Source organism: Harpia harpyja, chromosome 1 (genome assembly GCF_026419915.1).
Source record: "Harpia harpyja isolate bHarHar1 chromosome 1, bHarHar1 primary haplotype, whole genome shotgun sequence".
NCBI lineage: Eukaryota > Metazoa > Chordata > Aves > Accipitriformes > Accipitridae > Harpia > Harpia harpyja.
Window position 1 is genome coordinate 6,064,897 of NC_068940.1, and position 25,128 is coordinate 6,090,024.

At 36.5% G+C, this 25,128-nt stretch overlaps 1 protein-coding gene across 4 annotated transcripts in view; it reads right to left on the reverse strand.

Moving 5' to 3' along the window:
- The window catches only part of CDKAL1 (CDK5 regulatory subunit associated protein 1 like 1), a 432,072-nt gene that overhangs the window by 87,944 nt on the left and 319,000 nt on the right, over positions 1–25,128 (reverse strand). For all 4 annotated transcript variants that reach the window (XM_052805186.1, XM_052805237.1, XM_052805157.1 and 1 more), the window contains one exon: positions 8,128–8,190. In XM_052805186.1, the coding sequence (XP_052661146.1) occupies positions 8,128–8,190 (63 nt within the window). The remainder of the gene's footprint in view (positions 1–8,127; positions 8,191–25,128) is intronic.

A 25,128-nucleotide genomic window follows, 5' to 3' on the forward strand; every position in this document is an offset into this window, starting at 1 on the left:
TCCAGCAACTAATTTTAGAAAACCTAAAATACCTTTCTTTTACATACTTTTGTGTCAGTACCACAGTAACGATGGACAAGGTACATAAGTGATACAAGACGTAGCAAAAGGTATGCCTTTCTCTGGAAAATAACAAGAGGATTAATGCGCCTCAAACAATTTGTTTTACTTGAGTTCGTATGACAGTTATTTAATGTCACCATAAAACTTGTCTCTCATTTTATATCTCAATATTTTTTTGGAGGTGGAAAATACTTACTTGAGGCAACCTGCTATACCAGGTAGCATTTGCACGCTGTACCAAGGAGAAAAACTGTGAAGTAAATGACCGCTATTTTTGTGATTATTTAACTGAAAAAACGTATAGATGTTTTTACATGGGGGGAGGGTATATGTAGATTACATCAGTTTATTTCTTAAAACTGTTCTCAAGATCATTAATGAAGATATTTCCATAATATATTGGTACCTGTGAAACCTCACTCAACATCTAAGCTCATGCATCATCATATAGCATTACTTTTGTGTATACATGCAAACGTGATTTGACAGGCTACTGTTAATTGTCTTTTAGAAAGATCATTTTAAAAAGATAGAAAGAATACCTGTTTAACCTAAAATAGGAAAAGCCTCCCTTCTGGTTGAATATTGAGCTAACAACCCCAAACAATTCAGTTAGCATCAGACAGGGTTAAATGCTTTAAATATCCAATTATAGCAAGTTACTAGCATTGAATACAGTTTTAACCAAAGTATTAAGCATATATATACACTACCTGTTTGTATATATTTTAGGTTTTGTGTAAAACAAAACCAACAAACAAACCATTGGTTTTACAGCAATAAATTCAGGAATTGTTTTTTTTGCTTTTGTTTTTTTTTTTTAATTTTCTGGATGCAGTATACACTTCAAATAAGATTGGAAGTCTTTTATCCCACCATTTCATCTATAGAATTAAGACAGAGGAGAGACATCTTTTTCTATACAGCATATTCAACAGAGAAGCAAGCCCTTTCGTTGCATTGCTTTCCTTGTTTCTTCTCCTGTTCTCTACAAAACCCTGAAACAATTCCTGGTATTTGAACAGCCATTTCTAAGCTGTCTCCATATTAGCTCGCTCTGTGTTAGAGATGGCATAAACTTCAATGCAGCTAAGAGTTAAGCCAAGAAAAAGCAGGAGCTTTTCAGGCCATTAGATTTTCTTCACTATCATCAAGTAATGTTCAAGTGTGCCATTAGCACAAGGCCACTGCACTGCTCTTCCAAATAGAAATTGCTTTTCTCTTTCAGCAGTCGTCTTTGAAGCCTCACATCATATCAAGAGCACAAAACAGCTTTATGTAACGTCCTCCAAAAAGCAGTTCTGAACACGAGGGAAGGGAAAAGAGAAGAATGGATGTAGGTTACAATAAGAATATTTCCATAAAACGCAGTCATATCTGACATCTGAGCTATTAAATTAAACCCGAAATCTATTTTGAGGCATGAGATAGCAAGGGGCTCTGTCTCTTTTCAGCAATAACCTAGAAATCCTTTTCATCTTACAGAAGAACAATTCAAAGCACCTGCTTTAGGAAATTCAGACTATGGCTTATATCACAGGCATTGCAACCTCACAGTTGCCTTATGATTTAGTACAATGCTGTTCCTGAAATAAATGGAAAGCAGGTTAAAAGGATTTTTGTTAGTTTCCAGAATCCTATACCCAAGTCATTACCCCAAAAATCTGAAGGCTGAGACAGTACCTCAAAACTACTTTCTTTTTTTCTGGCTCAAAAGTAAAACCTACACATTCACAGCACTTCCACTGCACATGCACATCTTACAAAACACAGCTAATATCTGAGAAGCATTACTGTCCTTCGGAAAAATAACAAGAATTGCTTGTGTTTTTCAGCAATTCTGAAATTTCCCATTTCCAGACTTCAAAAAGCATCCAGACCAGGTTTACTTAAATACACTAGCTGCCATGACTCTCATGTAAAACAAACCACTTCCTAATGCTGGTGGTTATGAAAGATGGCCAGCAACAAACACAGAATTAGAAGATGGCAAAGTCTGAGAGTCAGGAACTACTAAAAAGGTACAAGCATAGATTACTGAAAGATGTAAATCTCACCTGCCATACATGTTTAATGTTGCAATTACGTTTTAGTCTTTCACTAGCTTCTTTTAAAGAAACTATTCTCATAGCAACACTTTCAACTCTACAAGTGCCCAACATTGCAATTTACATGCCCTCTCATGCAATCACATCATACCACAGTGCAGACACATCTTCAAAAACAGTTTTCAGGATCTAATTAACAGAGTAGTATGGTGATGACTGCCATTAGAAAGGTAGCCGTTATCAGGCGTTTTAGAGTTGTTTCTTTCAGTAGACATCAGAATCTCTTTTGTTCAGTTTTGCTTATTTGTGAAGGATGCACAGAAGATACAGCTTCCCTGAACGTGAGAGAAAAATGAAAGGAAGCAGCTCACTGGTAGGAAAATTGGTCCCAACAGAAGTGCTTAACTTCCCATCTGCCCCTCTTTCTGCTGTTTAACTAAGCAATCCTCACCACTGTGAAGACAGCTTTGCTGGTTCTCGGTGCCACCACCGCACCCTCCATTGCCCTGCTGTAGCCTGTGGACCCCAGAGGCCACCACCTACAGCACAGGGACTGGAAGGACTGCAGGACTTGACAGGTTTTGCTACCAGAAGCCAACTGACTCCAATCCCTCACCCCTTACCTAGGACCTTCCTCTTGCTTTTGAATACTTCATGTTGCACACAGGTGCCCGTGATGACTTCCAGGCAATGCCACGACCTTGGGCATTGCTATGAATATTTTGTGTTATTGCCAATGAAAACCACTTAGACCACACAGATATGCCTCCATAGGCAGTGCCAAGAGATCCTACATGTTTGACAGTGGCTTCTGTCTGTTTCATTATGAAAATTTTTCTGAATTACAAATGCCTAAAGCTCTCCAGAGGAGCTACAGAACCCAGCAGAAGAAAGAGGTGCCCCACAACCACAGTTTAAGGATGCTGACATCAGATTATGTATTTTCTGTTAAAAATTGGAGCAAAAGTGCACTATTGAAATAATTGGTTAAAAACAATTATCATGGTAAGTCTGTAAGTGACAGCAGCCATTAGCACCTTAACTTCAAGGATAGCCATACATAATCTTGTTATTAACCTTCCTTGAATCAGTTATGCACATATTTACCTTTATCAAAGCCAACAGAATACAGGACACCACCCCCTGCCTCCCGAAATTGCCTACCAGGCTAAGAGCTAGCCAACAAAAAAAGAAAGCTTTTTGTCACTTAGTTGTGTATCTTAATACAACGGTCCAACAACTTGCCAATCACACAGGCATTGTCTATGGGGTTCCAGTTTTCTGAGTGTTTTAACATTTCCAGAACATACTAATAAAGAACATTTTAAAGCATGAGGCTTAAAGATTTTACAATTATTTTAGTAGTATTGCATCAATTAGAGCATATTTTGAAATAGTAATTTATTTTTTTAATCCTGAGGACTTTCAAATTGGAAATCTCTCAAAAACTCTTTTCAAATCACACAAACATTGACTTTATTTCTTACTTGGTTGGACACAGTGTATGCTAAAATAAATCACTAATGCTGTAAGACATGACCTTATTTTTTCACAGATCATGCCCTATTCTTGAGCAAGAGATTCAGGTTGCAAAAGGCAGAAATGAATCCAGAGCTGAGTTTTAAGCACAACTCTCGGAGGATTTCTCGCTGTAACAGTACAATGCTGCCAGAGGCATGCATGGACATGCCCTAAGGTCTCTCTTTCTGGCTATCCTCTCAAGAACGCAGAACAGCAAAATGAATAGTAGTTCCGCTATACTGTGTTTACTATATGTAAAAACATTCTTTTGCAGAGCATAAATTGAGGATTATCATTTTAAACAATTGCTCCAGGGGTAGACTGAATACTTAACTCATCTGACAAAACGAAGAAAAGGAACTAGAGCTCTGTGCTGCTGAATTTGGACACTTGCTGCATATTGGACCCTGAAGCTCATATTAAGATTCTCAAACCTGTTGTTTTGACCAGGTAACCTGCTATCACAACTGCCTTAATAGCTTTCAAAAAACTGGGTCACAAGTTTTAAAGGGCAAACATCATTCGGGAGAAAGATACTGTAGGGAGTTAAACGTCCACTGCAGACAGAATAGAACTCTTGCTGTGTGCAGTGTGGGACCTCACAGCGTACACAGAAAAAAGAGTCAGCAGAAATTACTTGTGTGCAAACATAATCTTTCATTAAATAAGCTAGTAAAAAACTGGCCAGATTACAACTAAGGGTAAAAAAACCCAAACCACTCCTCAATTATCTTGTTTTTAATTTTAAATCACTGAAACCTTTGCTGGTACTGCTTTATGAGGATGTCATTTTTATCTTACTTTTCTGGTGGTCCTAGAAAAAGATAAACTGTACATATAATTGGAAGAGCTGTTCTGTTGCTAACTAGAGAAAAGTTACACAGCAGTCAGAACTTGACTCTCAAGAAAGCCAGACTATACACACTCCTACTCTACATAAACACAGGAAAAAGCAAGTATTTCAGAACAAGGAATGGCTTCGTCTACAAATAGAGCCGTATGTATTTTCACACATGCTAACTGAAATGAGTTTGAACAAATGGCAAACACCCACCTGGAACAGCTTTTCATAACCAAGATATACCTCAGCCTTTCCTAAATTATTTGGGTTTGGAAAGAATGAATTTTAGAAGATATTTATTCATTTTAACAACAACAACAACAACAAAAATCTGAGAAAAGTGAGCTTTTTGTATGTGTCTGACATCAAGAATTCAATATATTTGCCAGGCATTCAAGACTGATGTTATAATGAGCTTTGTCAGTGGCACAGTATCTGAAAGGTTCCATAGTCTGCAAGCACTTCGGTGATACTAGGTGAAAGAGAACAGGATCAAATCCCCCTGGATAGGATAAATATACAGCTAAAGGGCAATTTTTGAGATTTGCTGTTGTATGGTTTCATCTGAACAACGAGAAGGGCAACTATATAGTAAACTATAAATATTTAGGCATTAAAGAACACAGGACCTTAACTACTCCTCCCTTGCTATCAGCAGAGATAGAATATTTCCCACTTTTCCAACCCTTCTGCACAGAAGAATTTGAAAGCTCTGCCCCCTCTGCTGCTGAATTAAGGCCTCACTAGATACCAGACTCCACACCTGGAAGTGGAAGGAAAAGGAAATCCCTGCTTTCCCCCTTCATAAAAGAGCTGGCTTTTCACCTGGGAACGCAGGAGCACAAACATTTAAAATGTCTTCCAGGATGCAGTAACCTACACTAGACAGGCAAACATATATTGAGGTAAAATTTCCAGGAATAGCTGCTATTTCTAATAGCTACTGGTCTCCTGACCAAGCATAAATAGTAGTAAGGTTAGTGTAGTTACTCCATCAAAACATCACTTTCTGATTTAGTGAGTGAAGCACAAACTTGGAAGAATAAACATTTTCTGATTGATTTTTCTCTTTTCTATGTAATATCCCATCAAAACAGGATGAAATACTATCAAATCTCAGTAGACAGTCTTGTTCCAGCCACTGTAGTTCATGAGCTTCCTTTTTACATTTGTTTTAACTACTACCAAGCTCCAACTTATTTAAGGTTACCTCTTTTCTACTTTAGAAAGGTTCTCAGAGAAAAACGTTTTAATCAACCAACTAAGAATCCTGGAAGCCAGTAATTCAAGTAATTCATGCCATGATCCTGCATCACCAACACTTTCACAAAGCCATCATAAAATCTCCTTTTTACGCTTACTGCAAATAATCTACAAAAGAGCAAACACCCCCCCCCCGCCAACCAACCAACCTTTCTGCCACGTAAATCAAACAAAACAGAACTAGAGTAAAACTAATACAGACCTCCCCTTGAAATAACTGTATTTTCAACTAATGGTGATTACTGTTACATTTAATAGAAAAATTAAAAGCCCTCCTCTGGTCTGCAACAATTGTGATATTGGCAGCTGAGGTGGAAAGTAAAAGCACACAGAGCAAGAAATCTGCAGTGAATTTGCTGCAGCCACTACAAACAGGAAGTAGTTAGCAGAAGGAATATGTTCTCTGTCAAAAGGAAAATAAGGAAAGATCATCCTTTTAATCAACTGTCATTTGGACTTTTTTCCCCATTTTACTCTCAGATATACATGTAGAATGTGCTTGGAAGCAGCAGAAGTGTGGAGCTTCAAAAATCACTCATCAAACAATTGTGCTACTTTTAATAATTTATTAAAGGTCTTAAAACAAAGATCAAAAGGGAATATATCTAAGCATTTATATTCAATTCCACTTTGCCTGATGACTAATTTGTAAAGAGTGCACAAGTCTTCACAACTGAAGCCAAAATCATTTGAGGATACTTTGATATAATGCCACAAAGGATATGAGCAGGAAGGCAGCAGGAGTTACAAATGGCCAGGCTCCATTAAAAGTGCTAATAAAAGAATAATGGAATTTCCTTGTACTATGAATAAAAAGTGTTTGGCACAGGAGAATGTAGACACGGAGAGGAATATCAAAAGCTTCTGGTTCATCAGTTGCTTCTCCTTATTAGATCTTAATTGACTTACTATTACATTTACCTTAAAATGCTTCAACTCAAAAAAGCAATGATCCCATTCAAAATCTTGTCACGCTAATTTCCTTTATTCTTCATGTTTCTCAATTTTCACAGGCCCTTAATATCTGCTTTACCAATCCTCGTAAATAATGCAAGTCTATCTATAAAAAAATACTTCGAAGTGATGGATTTAACTTGAAATGATATATAATAGTTAATATTATAGAATATACCTACTGTTTGACAATGGTTTTTTAAAAATTGTAAATCTTCAAGTTGCTGGTAACTATGGAACTCTCATAGCAACAATCTACCTGATAAATTGAATCCATCAGTATTTACACAATGTATTTCTTTCTCATTGACATATGTGTAGTTACACACATACACGCATGTGTTCATACACAGAGATAGGTGCACATACATACACACTTCGGCCACCTTCTTCCCCCACATATAAAACCTAGCTAATTTTCCCAATGTATAGCTATTTGCTACACAGCCAGGAAAAGAAGCAGTACAGTTCAGAACTTTCCTTTGAAATGTCTAAACAAAAAAATGTTTCAAATCTTTCTTTTTTGAAATGGATACTTGCAAAATCACACGTTTTGCAAAACAGAAGCAGCAAAGACAGTCATCTCATACTGCTGACAAATTGTTAAAGGATTTAGTGCACTTGCTTAAAAAAACATGCCCACAGATGCATCCAAGATAGGAGGAACTCCCCCAAAATACTTACAAACCTACTTAACTCTCCTTCAGTCTGCTGCTTAATGCTCTCTTTTGCATAATGTCTACAAAACCCCCATGACATAGTTATAGCACAGAAGTGCTGTGATCTGTGTCTCCTCATTCTCCAATCTTCTTGTAACAGCTTTAATTTTTTATTTCACATTGCAATGTCTTTAGGGAAGTGACCTTCTTTTCTTACCCTATAGTATGGATATAACAAACAAGGGTTTTTTTAACCAGGGTTCCCAGACTTTACAAATAAGGATCAAGTTATAATGATGATGCGTGTTTCTTCTTCCCCCAGACAACCATCAGGCTGTTAAGCAAAGCAGCCTCTTCCAATGATGCTTCCAGAATCAATAGATAATTCATTAGTATCATGTATCTCAGGGCCTAATTGACACAACAGGTTAAGCAACATACTCAAGGGCAACACAGTTTCTAAATAGTGAGGAAAAAAAAGAGGGGAATCTGATACCACATATGGTCATTTTGCAGGATTTAGTGTCAGTCTATAAATTATACTTCTATGAGGTTAATGTGAGTCATTGGTTTCACAAATCAGGAAATGCAGCTTTTCAAGCTTGGCTTGAAGAAACAAAGAAACATTTATATGATAGCATAATTTAAGTAACATGAATACCCTAGCGCTTTCAATTTTATCATTTCCTCTCATTTTTGTATTAAACATGAAATATAGTTATCATGAATGTTTGGAATTACTCTTAACAACAAACATAGGTAGTATATTTTTTCTTACCTTATGATCATATGGATTGTATGAATGAAACAGCTGGGACAGATCCTTTGTTCTCTGTTTTTTCTGAAAAGTAATATTAATAAATAAACCGTATTAGAAAAGTTAAAGCAAAAAGAAAGAGACTACTGATTTAAAAAGCTGTATGCAGGTACAAACACATTCTCTCCCCACTTTGTAAATGGAACTGTAGGTATGAAGAGCAGCGTATGCAGATTAAGGATATTAAATATCACAGGAAATAATTAACATATATATTAACAATGTTAAGAACATATCCGTAGTAAATAATAAACACTAATCTATGCAACATCAGTAGAATGTGTAAACAATTCAGATTTGTTTTAATTTCTGCACAATAAATTATAAATAATGTCTTAGAATACAGATAACAAAACTTGAAGATTAGGCTCCAATCTTGCAAAGACTTGTCTACTATTCTAGCATGTACATGCAGTCTCGCTTTATAGCAGATTAGGTTTAAAGGAAGTCAGTTTAAGAAGAATCATTTATTATTTTTCGATTTCTTTTGATGCTAATACTCTCATTGCCTTGATTGTGGAAAATTAATAGGTGGTATGCCATTTAATGCCAAGGCAAAGGGAAAAAAAACTTCTGTTAAGAGCAAAGTTCAAAGACAAAACGTGCTTAATCCAGCTTCTTCTGAAATCAATGGAAGAGCTTTCAGTGATTTCAGCAGATGTTAAATAGAATCTCTCAGCTGCATCCTATGGAGGGGGGCAGGGAGAGGAGAAAAGCACTTTTCATCTTTAATGCAGGGATGAGTCACAAATAAATTCAAAGTTTTATTATGTCAAAATCGACGCTGACCTATCTCATAGCTTGGGGAGGCAAAGCATTGTGTGTTGGATAATGTGTAAAGGGGAGACAACTACAGAACTCCTTGCTTGTAGTCTGTACCGTTGTCTTATTTTAGCCATCAATTCTGCGAAAGTAGTTTTCCAACTAAACTGGGAGGATATGTTCATGTTTCCAGCATGCTGGGAACCAAATAGGCAGCTGCATGACTGCAGTATTTATTTTAACTTCTGGAAACTGTAGGACAATTTAGTAATTTTTGATTATGCAAAACGAACTACGTATTTTCTTTCTTTACACAATTTTCAGTGAAAAGTTCAGATGCAGCAACTTAGTCATAAAAGCTATAACTTTAGTTACTAGTACAAATTTATGACAGCTGGATATTTCTGAGTCATTAAAGGTATCAGATTAATATTACTATGTCTGTGAGGTCCCTACATATGTTTTAGTTACGACCGCTAAAGAGTCAAGAAAATAATTTTTTAGTCACTGTCCCTCTTCAAAAAGGAACAATAAATTTTGTTTTCAGTATGCGAAGGTTACTTCTGTTATAGACAATTCTGTTCAATTACCAGAAGTAATACCTAACAGGACTTGTTTCTCCGAGTTTACTAAGGGGATTTAAAACTAACAAAATTGGTATTAAAAAAGGCATTTCTGTTAGTATAGGCTTTCTCAGCAATCGAACATGCCTTTGCCAAAGAAAAGATCTCCCTTAGTAGAGCAACCTTCGCCCTCTAACCCCCATTAATACCTCTTTTATTTCCAATGGGAAAAACCCCACTGAAATGAAAGCATCAGGTAGCACAACCCAAATTCCATCACCATCATACAATGACTTCTTTCCTGGTAGTACAGTTATACACAGTGGAAGTGCTTAAAATACTATAAAAAGGATTTGGAGAAATATGATAATAAATTGAAAAGAGATATCAAAATGATTATTTAAAAGGCTGCTTAAAAAAAACTAATTTAATGTAGAATCATGCAAGAAATGGACAAAAGCATTTTAGTTTGGAATCTGGAGACCTCCACTAATCTTTCTAGGAAAGAAAAGCCACAAAATCCAGAAAAAGTCTAATTCTTGCTTTTTCTTACCAAAGACTATTTCTCTTGTATCCATTTTGACTGCACACAAAGTGGTTTTGAGCATTTTTATTGCAATAGCTTTAATAACTCAGTAAAACTATATGACAGAAACTGTCCTATCCTTCACCCTCAGACTCTGGCCAAAATGCTATTTATACACTTAACTACACAAGATGAAGAATGAAGATGGCTTCCCTTGCACAACACACAGACATAGTCTTCCACTTTTTATTATAGGAAATTATGGTTTCTTTCCTATCTTTCCACAAAAGGTAGAAGTTTTGCTTTTTGTACAAAACCAAAATGCTCCTGACTGGGGAAATGCTGGAAATTCATGACACAGAGGAACATGGAATGAAACTTCTGGAGATGCACGTGAAAAAATGCTGCCCCAAAATTCCCAGGATGTCCCGTATACTTAGCTGATCTAAATTGAAACAGCATTTGACTACTTTGTAGGAACTCTGAATATACAGAGACAAAAATGTCTTAAGCACAGAGTTAAGGTTGCTTACTGATAATTTGTGTCTTTCTAGAACACCAAGTTCAACTTAACTCAGATCTCCAAAAAACAGAAATATAAAACATTTCAGAACACAGAGACTAATAAAAGGACAAGGAATCCATGCTGCTATAATGGTAAGCCCTTCAACTCCTACAGCAGGCATTAGCCACACGGTATTAATAATAAGTTTTTTACACGAAGAAAAGGCATGATTCTCAGCTCACCTGTAAAGAGTGTAAAGCACAGAGTAAAGCAGGCCTCCCCATGTCTAGATGTGACAGAGGAAAATAAGGAGCCCAAAAGCTCTTTCTTCTTTATTGCCTCCAGTGGACTATTTCAGTCCCGAAACTGCCTATTTACATGCATCTCCCTAGAACTTCTTTCCCTGACACAGCTTCATACTCTTATTTCTCCTTCCTCAGCTTAGTCCAACATCCCTTTCAAGTACTCTCTTGACCAATATAAAAATATTTTTCTTCCCCCGTCTTCCCGCTCTTCCCTTTTTGTGTTCTGATTCCCCATTGCTTTGTTCTGTACCAATAATGCTGTCAAAATCACATGGTAAAAAGACACTCAAAAACCCCTTCTGAACTTAGGCAAATGTACAGTCCCATCGTGCTGTTCCATGTACAGCAGCAGTATCGCTTTCAAACATCCTCACAGATCTGCACAGGATATATTTAAATTTCTTATCTTTCTGAAAAAAATCAAGTCTTTCCAAAGTCACCATACAAATTAGCACAGGGTATTTCCAAAAATGAAAAGACCTCTTAGAAGTCAGATAGCAACATCAGACTCGTAGCTTATTTCCATCCTTCTCTCAGGCTTGCCCTATATTGATACAGCCTATGTTCAGTGACCACAGAACATTTCCTTAAACCAAGTTACTCTTGGTGGTGGGTTACTTGCAATACTCAGTCTGGCTGTACATAATTTAGGTGCAAGAGCATCTGACATGTAACAAGCCAGAGATACACTATTCCTCTACAAACTTTTCCAGTATTGGTTTGCCAACAGGACAGAGTCATGTATCACTTCAGATAAATATTGTATGACTAACAGGACCAGTAAAACATGAGTCTGAGAACTGCACAATTTCCTACTCGTGCATCAAAGCAAGCAGTGGCATATGAAGTGGGGATTTTTTTAAAGCAGTAGTAGCAGGCCATCTGGGGAACCGCAGAGCAGTACCCTATTAATACAGAAGGAAGGGCTTTCCCTGGGTGGAGGGTGCTGCCTGCATCACTGCTGTGTGCAACTGTTCACATGTTGGAGTCTGTGGGAGCCCAGCAAGATCCTCCTAAATTTACAAGCAAGACTCTGGACAGAAGGTTCCCCAATAGATGTATGTATGTATGTGTGTGTGTGCGCGCACTTTACAGAAGCAGAGATTTTGTTAGGTTACAAAATTCTGATGACTCAGTCATGCACTGATTTAAATTTTAAACCCATAGTACTTAGTTCATCACACTTAAAGAAACAAGTTTAGGGAGATGAGATAAAGACATACATTCAGATAGTATGCTAATGTGGGCCACTAAAAATATATGAATATGACCGTAAAAACAATTAGTCACTTTTCTGTTTCAGTAAGTTTTTAAAATGCTGCATTATATGGGAGACACAATGGAGATACTTTTTATTTCTATCTTTAGCTGGAAAAGTATGTGAAAGATTGAGAAACACTGGATTAAAGTGCTGCTGCAGGACTGAATTAAATACTGTAAAATCATAAATGCATGTACACATAAGTATGCTGGGACGGCAGTGTTTCCCTAGGTAAAGCAATACTTTTGTAAGTGAATTATTTCAAGCTTGTTACTAAAATACACATAAGTTATTAAGTGCTTCTCAAAAGACAGGTAGCGTTCAACACGCAGTTGTAAAAATAAGAACCAGAAACCAACATCAACTAATGATGTTTCTTACGACAACATACACAGACAATGTTAGTAGTGAGAAAACAACACATTACCATAATTTCATTATTTTCCCCCCTGTAAGCATACATGCAAGTAACACATACTTTGCTCTTTTAACTAGTGAGATTTTTTTAAAGGGACATTGGTCATCTGAGACGTATATTATATGCTTAAAGTACAGTAACAATAAAGGATCCTTTTAGAACACATCCAGAATTATATACCAATAAAGCTAAGAGTTAGTGACCTTGGTGTTTTTACTCTTTTTTTCTTGTGCATTGATTTTTAGCCATAATGAAACATTTTCTACTGCTTTAAGTGGACTACACTGTGGAGTATTGTCCTACTTCTGATAGGAAATAATCAGTTAAAGAACGAATAGGTAGAATGTAAAAAAAAAAAAACAAACAAAAAAACCCCCATACAGGATGAATCTCTAAAACTGTTTCAAATATTTTCTGCACAAATTAACCAGCATAAAATTTTGTGTTGACTACGTCAGAAAAATAAAGCTGAACTTAATTTTTTTTTTTTTTTTCAAATAATGGTGTGAAAATAGGGTAAAGGTAAGGGTATCCTAACAATACATTTTTACAAATAGAAAAATACTTTAGAAAAGTAAGTTTAGAAATGAAGTAACTATACCAAATACTAAACATCGTAGGCGCACACGTGTATTGCACTTCTCTGGTGATCCTCTTTTCATACTCAGGTGATAATTACCTGTCTTTCAGATGATATTAATGTAGCCTAAAACTTCTTTGTTTTCCTTTCAAGCCGGTATAGGTCTACAATGTTTATCGTGAAGGAGAATTACAGTATCGATGAGGTATTTTTAATGCAGATTACTTAGAAGCAGCTTAAATGAATTATTCTCAGATTTTCATCTGGGAATAAAAGGGACAAAATTAATCCCCAATATGAAGTTATCACTGGTTTCCTTTAGACTCAACTTTTAGTTTTAAAAAGTCTATTTTCACCTTCAAGGTTCTTAATAATTTCAGCCTAATACCACGACACATCTGCAGATTCTACCAGTTCCACTGAAGGTGTCAGCCTCAATATATCATCAGCAAAGTTCTCCTGCTTTTGTTTTTCTGTTTCCATAATTTAAAAACCCTCCAGTATATGGGGCTGCCGTCAGTAAGAGGGACCCATATCTGTTTCCATTCAAATACTCTTCTTTTCCTTCTTGATCACAGTGAATAGTAACATGTGTCAAGGCAACGAGATGAATGTCTTTATTTCAGTTCTCTTCCCTCACCAACCATCTTCTCCCCCATTTCTCTTTTACATACTGCTGATCAGAATTAAAATACTATTTTATTTTGCCACAGGACCCTTATGTAATTTAGAGCTTATAAAGCATCTCAAACACTTGAGCGTGCTAACAACCAAGAGCAACATTGTTTTTCTTTCCAACAAGTCTGGAAAACCACGTTATTACCTGGTTGTGTAGTATCTAATGGATTACATAATTTAGAGTTAAAACCACATTGAACTTCATGAGCCAAGGTAGAATTTAACTACAACTTTGACAGACTCCGGGAGAAGAATGAAGCAGCTTTGCAAGTATTTTCACCGTTTTCTTCCCCAGTATTACTAAAAGCACAGAGGCTGCAGCATAATAGATGCAAGAGCAAAAACCATGAGATTGGAACTTTTTTTCTGAAACAGCATGTCTAATGCCTTTTGTGTTATGGCATTCTCTAACTTCAGCAACTTGCATTTTCTGAGCAATAATGAAGCTGTGTCTTTCTTTTCCCCCACGTTACATCTGTGATCTCAAAACTACAAAGGCCTTGGGTAGTTCCAAACTCCAAACTTTTATAAAACAGAATGGAGTTGGGAGCACCCTATCTACAGACACCGACTGGCCTAACTTTAATCTCCAAAGAGTTACTTGGCAAAACACCAGAGAGAGATGTAGCAACTACTCCAACCAAAGTACATTTAAAACCCTTGCTTGGAGATTCAATCCATAAAGCCTTAAATCTATGTACCTATAACCACAACACAAATATAAGCCAAGCCACTGAAACTGCCACGTTATCAAAGTTTAGAGATTGCTTTTTGTTCTGCAAAACAATTTTTTTAAAAGTGATCAGAAACCAGTGAACCGTTCTCTTTGACCTTGAGTTATTCAGTGCATCACCCTCTTAGAAATGATCCTGAAAAAAATGTTGTGCCCCAGCCAGATTTCTTGATAAAATCATAACTGGTGTTCATTATGCTCTTGCATTCTGTGCCCTGTAAGGTCTGAAAGGGCAGAAGTGACAATACAGGCTTGACAAGTTTCCTACTTCCTCTAGCTAACTCACTTCTACTGATACTATTCCTGTCTTTCTGATTGCATCTATAATGAAGCATAAAAAATCATTTGGGGATTAGCTAGTCTTTTTGACCTAACCTACCTGGAATTACTATGTTAAAATAGACTCACTGTTCTACTTTAAGTATTGATACATGTGTATTTCATTATTTAGCTTGGTTTAAGAAATTACTTTCTAATAATTTTTGATCCACACATGGAAAATGTCACTTAGTGTACAATGTGTTATATTCAGCAGTTTACCTTAATGTTCCAGGATGGTAGACATTTTTTCCAACTCCAATTAACGTCAGAACTATACATTCATAATTCATATTTTGTATACTCTTCGGTCTTTTGTACACTCAGTGACTCTTTCTAAAAAATTTAGAACAAAGTTTTATGAGCCCATGCAATGTGTTTTTTGACTAAAAGAGGAAAATATATAAAACTTTACGCACCTTTACTAGTCATATTAATCCAGAAAATGATCACAAACATTAGAGTGATCCTGTCTTCAGGATTACGGTAACACAAATAGTCATGGTTTAGTCTATTTTACATTTTAAGTAGAGATTCTTAGTTATTGAAAAATACAAACATTTTCAAAAAACAGCCTAGGATCTTCATAAGGTCGTCTGTCAACCTATTTGAAAATAATTTCTTGAAGGTTCCATTTTCAATTAAACCATGGGCATTGCAATTTCTTCCTTCTTACCTCCCATATAATTTCAGCTATGTAATACAGACTCTCCAAACTCATACATTTCACAAATATTACTGAATTCCATTCCTTCTGCTACACTTCAGTTCTTTAATTTAGTTTAGGATTAATGTTTGTTATTCCTGTCATTCTTCATAATAAAATCTCTCCCTTAGCAGTGGGCAAATTATGCAAAATTTATTCTTTCACAAAGAAATCCTTAATTTCAAAAAAGGCCTTCAACCCTTGTTCATCTTGAGGGTCCTTAAATTGGGCACAGTTTGTAAATGCTCTGTCTCATTTCTGGTAGATTTTTATGTTTAAAATTCATACTGAAATTTCATAATCTATATGAGGTGGGTATTTTCTAAGGATGCCACTGTAACTGATTAGGAAGACTGTTTAGCTCAAAAAGATTTTGTAGAACAAAAGTATCCAACAGAAACTTGGCCTGGGGTATCAGCCATATTTCAAATAGATTGACACTAAATCAGAAATAAAGTGATTGGTCACAAGGGACAGACTGATTTTGAATATATATTAGTTATTGCGCCCAGTCATGCAATAATACAAACCAGAATGAACCGCAAACTACATTTTAGTAATGAAATGTAGTTTTTATATATAAATATATATATATATATATATGTATGTTAAGCCCAGGACATATATATACACAGGACTGACCTGGCTGCAGTGCACTCTTTTACTTTTTATAATCTGGTGAGATGTCTGTGTGCTTTATCGCACAACAGCAGCCTTGAAAGCACCAGGTTTTCCGACATCCCAGAAGGAACAAAAAGAGCAGAAGAGAAACAGTGAGCGGTAAACAGTGCTCAAGTGTTTGCTGTGTGGGAGAGACCACTCATGTACCCACAACACACAAATTCACTAGACACACAAAAATTGCCCTCACTGTTTTACCTTAATGTACTATTCAGTCCTCCACCCTACTTCCAGTTTTTCAGCAATTCCAAGTTCCACATAGATTTTTAGCACAGTGACTGGAGGTGCAGGCGCAGCTATGAAAACAGCGGAAGATCCGAGCTCCAAAGCATTCAGTGACCTGATTGACTGTGATGGCTTTGAAGGAGTGTGCTTGGATTATCAAAGACAGATGAAGTTCAGGAAAGGGTCACCAGGAACCCACCTCAGGATACTTCAATGTCCTTTTCTTCCAAGCACAATTTATGGGCCATCATAAATGTCACATGATTTGCAAATGATGGACAAGCTTAGTCACCTCCATGATACAAAAAAAAATAATGAAATCAAATGCACATTAAAAAACTTTAAAGGCAAAGAGAATGATATTGATAAGTCTGTAGTGATTTTTAAAAAAGAAAGAAATTCTAAACGGGACTTACAGCACTGGCAAATTCTGTTCCTGGAGTCTAAAATAACAGTTACAGATAGCCACAAAACTAACACACTCAACCAGAGCCTATTTATGCTGGGCAACAAAGATAGTAAAGTAGTAAAGCTTAAACAATTTCAGTAACATAATTAATATCAGACCTGGATAGGTTCTTAATTTGCTATCTGTGTTAAGTCACAAACTATTAAATCTAAACCACGTTCTCATCTTAGGAAGTCCGTAAATGCCAAAGCCAAGAGGGGGTTTTCTGAAACCAATATATTTTTCTATTCTGCTGCATACATCCAATTTCAGGGATTAAGTTATGGGCAATACTCCCTTATGTCTATAACTGCTGGCACTGTTTCCAGCTCTGAGCAGACTGGTTCATAAAGTATATTAAAATTCTGAATTAAAAAAGAGAAAAATTTCCAGAATTACAGAAGTTACCTAACTGTAATTCAAGTAAAAGTTAAAAAAAGACACAGTTAAAACTTCTTTCATGATTCTTCCACTTCATTATGAGCCAATAAAGAGAACAGAAGGACAACGAATACATAAACATAACATCCAGTTGCCACAGAGGTCCCTTCTGTAGGAGCTTCTGTGAATGGGTTCTATAGGCATCTATGGATTTGGATGGAGTTGTAACAGAAAACAGCAGGCCAGAGATGGTAACATTACCTGCTGAAAATGCAGTATATGAAAATTTTCCAAGGACTAATAAGCTCTGAAGACTAGTACTCATGCTGAATCTGCAATAACTAACAAACTCAGGACACTAACAGTCTGTTCAACCCACCCAAGGCCAGTATGATCAACAACAGACAAAGTGAGTCGGACCACATCCAAGAGTCCTATATGCAGATGAAGACTGCAGGATTACGTTTATATCGAAAGGAACAAAGATCCCTCCGAGGGACCTTCCAAGCACCCACCTCAAAGCCAAAGGTTGACCCTCCAACATCTGAGCACACAGCTGGGGCTGGCCTCCTAGCTCCTGCTCCACAGGTAACCACAGGTGAGCATGCGAGTCAATGCCAGTGACTAAATGAATGTGTTGTGCAAATAGTTATCTGCTTTTAACAATAATGGCTTGGTTCTACTAATAACAACAGCTTAATGAGTAAAAGGTGTTGGAAGAAATTTTTGTTTCTCTCTCTGCCTCCCCTCAGTTCCCTAACAGGGAAGAGGGAATTTACAAAATAGTCCTTAAACTTCCTGTGACATTCTAACTTGAAGCCCCAGATCAGAATATGTAATTCATAATCACTGGTAAATGAAAAAGATGCACAATTTTCAGCTTTTATTGCTCTCATGACACCTGTCTTACCAATTCAATCCTTTTAATTAATGGGAGAGGCTTCCAATATACTCCATGTATGTGTGTATTCATGCAGTTTGTAGTGTGATTTAAATGTAACAGAAGTAAAATAAATTTATGCATTGAGTTTATCCTGATGCCATTTTATATAAACTTCTTTTAAAGAACAATGTTATAATCTTGAAAATTTCAATGAACTAAGTTTAGGTAGGAAATATGGAAGAATGATATACTCTTCTGCATTTTTCTAAGCGATTGCAATGGATGCTAAACCATATATCCTACAAAAAAGAAAAAAACTCCACAACACCACTAAACTCGTTTCACTAAATTACATTTCCATTTTTTGACTTTTGAATTTTTTTGAGCAAAATATTTCTAGTGAAAGAAGAAATTTACCTGAGATGCTGATCACATATATATTTATATTGGAGGTAAAAATCATTTTCTCCCTTAAAATCCAAGACTATTCCACCTTATCCGTAGAGTACCTTCCTTCCCTTCTATTCAGCGCAGGAGTATGTGGTATACAAAAATCCTGATGCTATTGCAGCTTCCTTGCAACTAAAATGCCAGAATTCCATCAGGGTTTCTAGATGGACTCACAGGGCAAAGAGGATGGGTAATGAATGCTCATGGCCACTACAAATCTTACAGGACTACACTTTCCTGAAAGTAATGTTTTTTATATTGGATGGTCAACCTGTGGACTGTACATTGCTGCAAGTATCAACCCACAAAATTATATGATATTGTTGGTGGTTTCAGAATCCTTGCAAATACTGTAACTATTTCTAGCTTGACAGTGAAGTTTAGAAAGAACTCTGCCTCTTCCTCCACATGTATATTCTCCACATTTTATTTCCCAGTGTCTATTAATTCTTTTTCTTAACAACATGGCCTAGATTGAACCCATAGCTGGACATTTACTTTAAGATGCTCAAATTTTCAAACTGAATTTGTATAAAGTTTATGAGGAAGCTGTAGGTCATTTTCATTCCAATCAGTTTCTGCTGTAAAAACAAAGCAAAATTCAAGAAAGTAGAACACCAACTTGGTTTCCTAAGTGTATTTCCAGTATAGCTTTGAATTTTGACTTGCTTTCTCAACAAAGACAGTCAGGCTCCTTGAAAGCATTAAGACTTCTATTATAAGAATTCTACCATGTGCCTGAAGTACACCAGTGCAAGATTTAAGAGCCACGGCTCCAGGCTGGAGTCAAAATATTGTCCTTTCTCAGGGGTCTGATTCTGCACAGCCCAGACGTGACTATGCAATTTCAATCATTCCCCAGATTCAAGCTATGAAGTGAATTTTCAGCAGCTCCATAGACAGATCATTTATAGCTTTCCAAAAGGGTAAAACCTATTTTAAAACCTACTGGCTGAACTGTCTCCCACAACAACACAAACAGATTTTCATTTCAGCACCTGGTTAAATAACTTGAAGTGGTTTGAACTTGAGCTGAATCTAGCTCTAAAATAAAACTCTCTTTAAACTTTTGTAAAATTCTATTTAGTAGCTTTGTCTAACCACAAAAAAACCTATTCACAGGTTATTACCTTTCTTTGAATTCATTGCACAAACCCGCAGTTCTGGCTGCACACCGAATGGTGAGCACTGTGGTAGATCTAAAGACACGGCATAAAAGGAGTCAAATGTTTTGACCATCTTTAAAAGACGGAAAAAGGAGGAACCAGGCTTTCATAGGTCAGTCAGTTTATACAGTTCCTGGAAAAATAGGGAGGAAAATAAGCAAAACTATTTGTAAGCATCCAGAAAGTAACACGAAGAGCCAATACTGATTTGCCACTAACCAACAGCTATATCAATCAAAATTAATCCCACTGGTGAATAACTGGGCTTGTAGATAAGAGAAATCATAGCTATCTTGATGGTTTGTAAGGCTTTCTGCAGTACCTCACATGTTGTTCTCATAAAAACCATAAGGAAACACGTTGTAAATAAAACTACTAGAAAGCAAGTACAAAACTTGCTGGAAAATGTTAACTTGGAATACTGCAATAGTTCAGTGACAAATATGAAGGATTATATATTGATTTTTCCTTCATGGTCTGTCTCCTGCTCCAGCCTTCACATTTTTAACTCTCTGGTCCCAAACTTGCTGTAAAAGTCTTCACTCAGGTCTTTATTCTGGCAGAGTACCAAGCAGTAAATAAAAGTGTACTGCTGAAAAAATAAAAGTGTAGTACAGAGATTTAGCAAACTCAGACAAGACTCAGTCTTGGCTTCTCTTACACATAAAGTACATTCTGCATGTTACATCATGCATCATTGCATGTGTTGGGGGTGTGTCAGGGGCCAAGCATCTTTCATACACCAGAAGCAGTTATCACAGCTGCATCTAATTCCTGGGACATGTAATGCCATTTAGTCATAGCACTTAACAAGGGAGCTCAAAGGTAGTGATGGTAGACCAGAGTAGCAGTACTGTTGAGTAAGTGGCATTGTTCCTTTTCCTACTCACTTTTCTTTCCTTTTCTTCCACCTCCTGATCTCCTCAGCTCTCTTCCTTAATTTTAGAGTATCCCTACATATTCCCATTGTATGGTCTTTGGATTGGCTGCCATTAAGCTAAGGCAAGAAGTATTACTGATTCTGCTGTGCCTGTATTAGAAACAAGGGAAATGGTCCCTTCCTTTCTGGGCACTTAAATCACATTAACTAATCAACACTACCCAAAGTTGCACTCTCTCACCTGCAAGTGATTAACAGTGCAATTGGTCCTCTTGCATATCACAGAGTACATAAAACTCTATAAAGTTATTTCTAAATCCATCCCAGACAACAGATGAATTCTTCCCTTGCCTGAGCTCCAACCCTGGCTTCCCTAGGCACATTGTGCCACATCACTACCCACTAACACCTGAAGCACATGCTCAAGGGCAAGAGCAGCCCTCAATTGTCATCTCTCCTTACTGTCTGCTCAACAGGGAGCTTACTAGCCTTTTCTTTGATGGTACAACTGCAAGGTTCAGCTGTGCTCCCATTCCTTTAGAGTTGTGAACAGAGCAAAAAGTGTCCCTTGCACAAGCAATGCTATTCCAGTTGCTGTCCTGCTGCTTGGTGTTAAAAAGTGAAGAAGGAGAAGACAGCTAATATTGCCCGATGCAGGAATGTGGTTACTTCTCAATCAGGCAGGGACAGTTTGGCAACACAGACAATTATTGATTTTGAATAGGTAAGAGCACATGAGCTACCACAGAAGGTTCAGCTGTTTGTGTGTGGAGATTCAGAACTACAAAACCTGTACCAATACAGCAAAGGAGGAATTAAACATCATACTGTATCTGCTGGTATCCAAGAATATCTATTTCCAGTGCCTTGCAGAATTTGAATTGGTGAAGAGAGATATGGGGGATCTGCAGCCAGTCAGTCATGAAAGGGTGTCAGGAAACTTCTTGGAGACCTCTTAGAAGGAAGCAAAAGCAAAGCAGTCTATAAAAAATATGTAGCCAACCTAGAATAAAGGCATAAAATACAAGATAGTTGGTTTGCTCCCACAGAAATGGTCAAATACAACTTGTCTGGCAGAAAACACTGAGAAAGTGCATACGGCATTATGCTATCCCTATTGTATAGTAAGGACAGTGCTTGATACAAGTAATATAGAGAGAAAAATTTAAGGAGACACTCTTCAGACGAATTAAAGGAAATGTTCAGTAATTGACTGACAAAATTTTCTAGCTTGGAGCAAGGTAATGATTTGATGATATATAGAAAGAGAGAAGGAAAGAGATTGTAAGGAAAGTGAATATATAGCCTTTTATCTAGACATCACAATGCTTTTTTTTAAAAAAATCTAATAATTTTACCAATAACTGAACCTGAATTGCTCACACTATTGAAAATACATATAGAAAGATTGGAATCCACACTGCAGTTGAGGGCAGTGTAATCATAAAGCTGCAGTCACATTACTGCTCTCAAAACAGCTGCCATCTCCTATTCTCAGTAGAGATGAACCTAACTGTACCTTACTACTACCCCTATTTTCAAAATGGCTACTTCCTCATGTTGTTTCCATGTAATGGAAATCAAGCTGATCTTGAGATGATGATGTCCCCTAATGCTTGCAGAAATCGTGATGGACCAAATCTCAAGGACAAGAGAGAGAAGTCTCCTCGCAAGTCCCCAGACAAGTAATAGCTACCTTGAAAAAAATAAAGCACAGAGAAATTAAATTATCAAGAACATAAGGTGTTACAGATCCTTAATTTTAGAGACAAAGAGTAATTTTTACACTTAGAATTAAAGCATTCTGATCCTTTGCAATGCAGCTAAATATAAAATCCCTACCAGACATGTCTAAATCATGTTCTCTTACATTGCTTATTAAAAAATTTATCTGACTACAATCTGTAATTTGAGTTATGCAACTATCAGCAATATAACTTTTATGATTGAATGCAATTGGGAAATGGAGAAATCCAGATCCATAATAATAATAATCATCATCATCATCTACAAAATAGCATTTCATAGTTAACACACTTCAGAGTGAAAATTTCCTACAGACAGCCCACTGGAGACAACGAGCATCCAGACTCATCTCTGAAACAATGTATTTAGCAGTAGGTGGATAAAATGGGGGTAAAAGCCAAGAAAAACAGAATTTTGGGGTAGCATTTAAGTTCTGAACAACATCTTGACTTGATTTTCATGTACATGACCCAGCATCACTGCAATTGCTTATAAAAAAACCGCAACCAAAATCATGCCTAGTTTTGCTTAACTGTGCTCTAACTTTTCTCTAAACTGGAGACAGCTTTTATGGTAAGCATAATCTAATTGATGGTTATGAAATGATGAGACCATTTAGACAGATGTCTGATTCTCCATGGACACTTTTTCTTCAGGAGAAACAAGAAAGGCCTGCAGCCTTAACTGTCTTTTCTGAATTTATGGTGGCAGAACTGTCCATCTGGATTAGTGTCATCTGCCCTTTTAGAAAAATATCAGTGCTTGTAAGGCTTTCAAAGATAAATTATCTATGTGAAGGGAAGATTCCACGCTGACCTACCAATTTTTTTTTCTATTAAGATAAACTCAAATGAGGGTTTTCTCCAAAAAGGCAATTATATTTATGACTTCCATCAAAACCATCCACTAAAAATTTTAAAGCACTAAATGTTACTAAGCTTAATACTCCACAGACTGTCCCTAGAAGTCATAAGATCTTCCTAGAAAGAGCTAACTTAAATGGAACTGACAAGGCAAATACGTTATTATTGCAGCTGTGATACTTGGGCAGAATCACTGAAGCTGTCTTGAACCAGAGTTGAAGTGGAACTCACTAAAGTGGAGCAGTTTGCAAATAGCAACAGATCCATCCATTGCAGAAGTATTGCAAAGCTGAAATAACATAGCAAATACACCCAGTCTTTAGAAAAAAAGACAACGATAACAACTGTCAGATAACTTGCTCACTGGTTCAGCGTCTGTAGTTAAATAATACAGCCGAAATTCTTTTCATAAAAAGAGATCCTACCAACAGATCCACTGCAGAGGATAATGTTATGAACATTCTGTAAAAGCACTAGCTCACAAGTTCAGGCTGATAATACAATGTACCACCTGTACACTGAGATGCTTGCACATAACAGTTGTATGTCACTTTATGTACTATTTCTTCCCCTATGCAAATGCAATAAAATAAATGCATTAACAGAAAGATGGCACAAATAATATTTTATTAAAGGATGAAGGGGTAAGAGTGCATAACGTAGATGGTAACATGCTACTTCCTTCTCCTAGCAGAGAAACATAAATTACTCTAGGCAAGGAATGACAAATGAAATGCCTGTCCATTCTTGGTAACGCAGGAAAGACCATCAGCTTCTGTCTAGAAGTAATGTGAATATAAAATGTAAGAGATTAGCACAAGCCTTTCCTGCTCTGTCTGACTAGTTACTCTCCATTTCTACAAGGAGATAAAAGAACAAAGGATCTCACAACACAGGATTTTTGAAGGACTGCGGGGGGGGGGGGGAGGGGGCGGGGGGGGCAGGCAGAATAAAAGAGAGAAACAAAATCTGTTAATTACAGATTTTCATCAGTTCTGGATTAGAAGCCCCATCTTCTTTGAAGGTTCTAATTCACTGAAAGCAATAATACTAGTTCTACAAATAGGAAGAAAGAATGTAAAACTGGGTTAAAATGACATTACCATTTTCCAAGTAACACTCCTAACCACAGAAAAGCTAATGTTTTTTTAATAATTTAGCTCTTCACATATTGCCTTCCCAGGGCACCCAGTTAAACAGAAGAGGGTAAATTAACTTAAGCTCTTTGCACCTCCTGTGAAAATAGCACACTGAAAAACTTGTGGATGAAAGAATGCAAACCAGAAACATAAATCAATGTTTTGATTTTTAAGCTTCCTAACTTCCAAAAATTACATTTCTGCATTTTTTTAAATTAAAGAAGTTTTTAAAAAGCATTCAAAACTAATAAAAATAATTCAACAACGTGAGTTGGTTACACTGAGTAGACTACATCAACAGCAGCTATTTATATTTGGAAACTCAGTATTTCCCATTATGAGATAGCCTACAACAAATGAGCAGTCATTACTTAAGCTGTACTTCTCTAAACAATAAACTGAAGAAGCCAAATATAATATCATTTTATGTCCTCAGCAGCTGACATATCCTATGGAATTTGTGGTATATACTGAGAGTAAGCAGAAATTGTTTAGATTTCAGATGTATGAGCAAAGGGATACAAGTACTGATATGTAGTTTTGACTTTGTGTTGGTGTAGCAGGATACATAAATTGAAAGAAATGTTTTTTTATTTAAACTGATTTACATTGTTGGCTGACTTTCATTCTTACACTGAAAGGAAATACGAATGTTATTTATGCCCATAATAATGAGATAATAATGAGTTGAATTATTGTACAGGCATCAGTCTTGTATACTTTCTTGTTTTGATATTTAGATTAC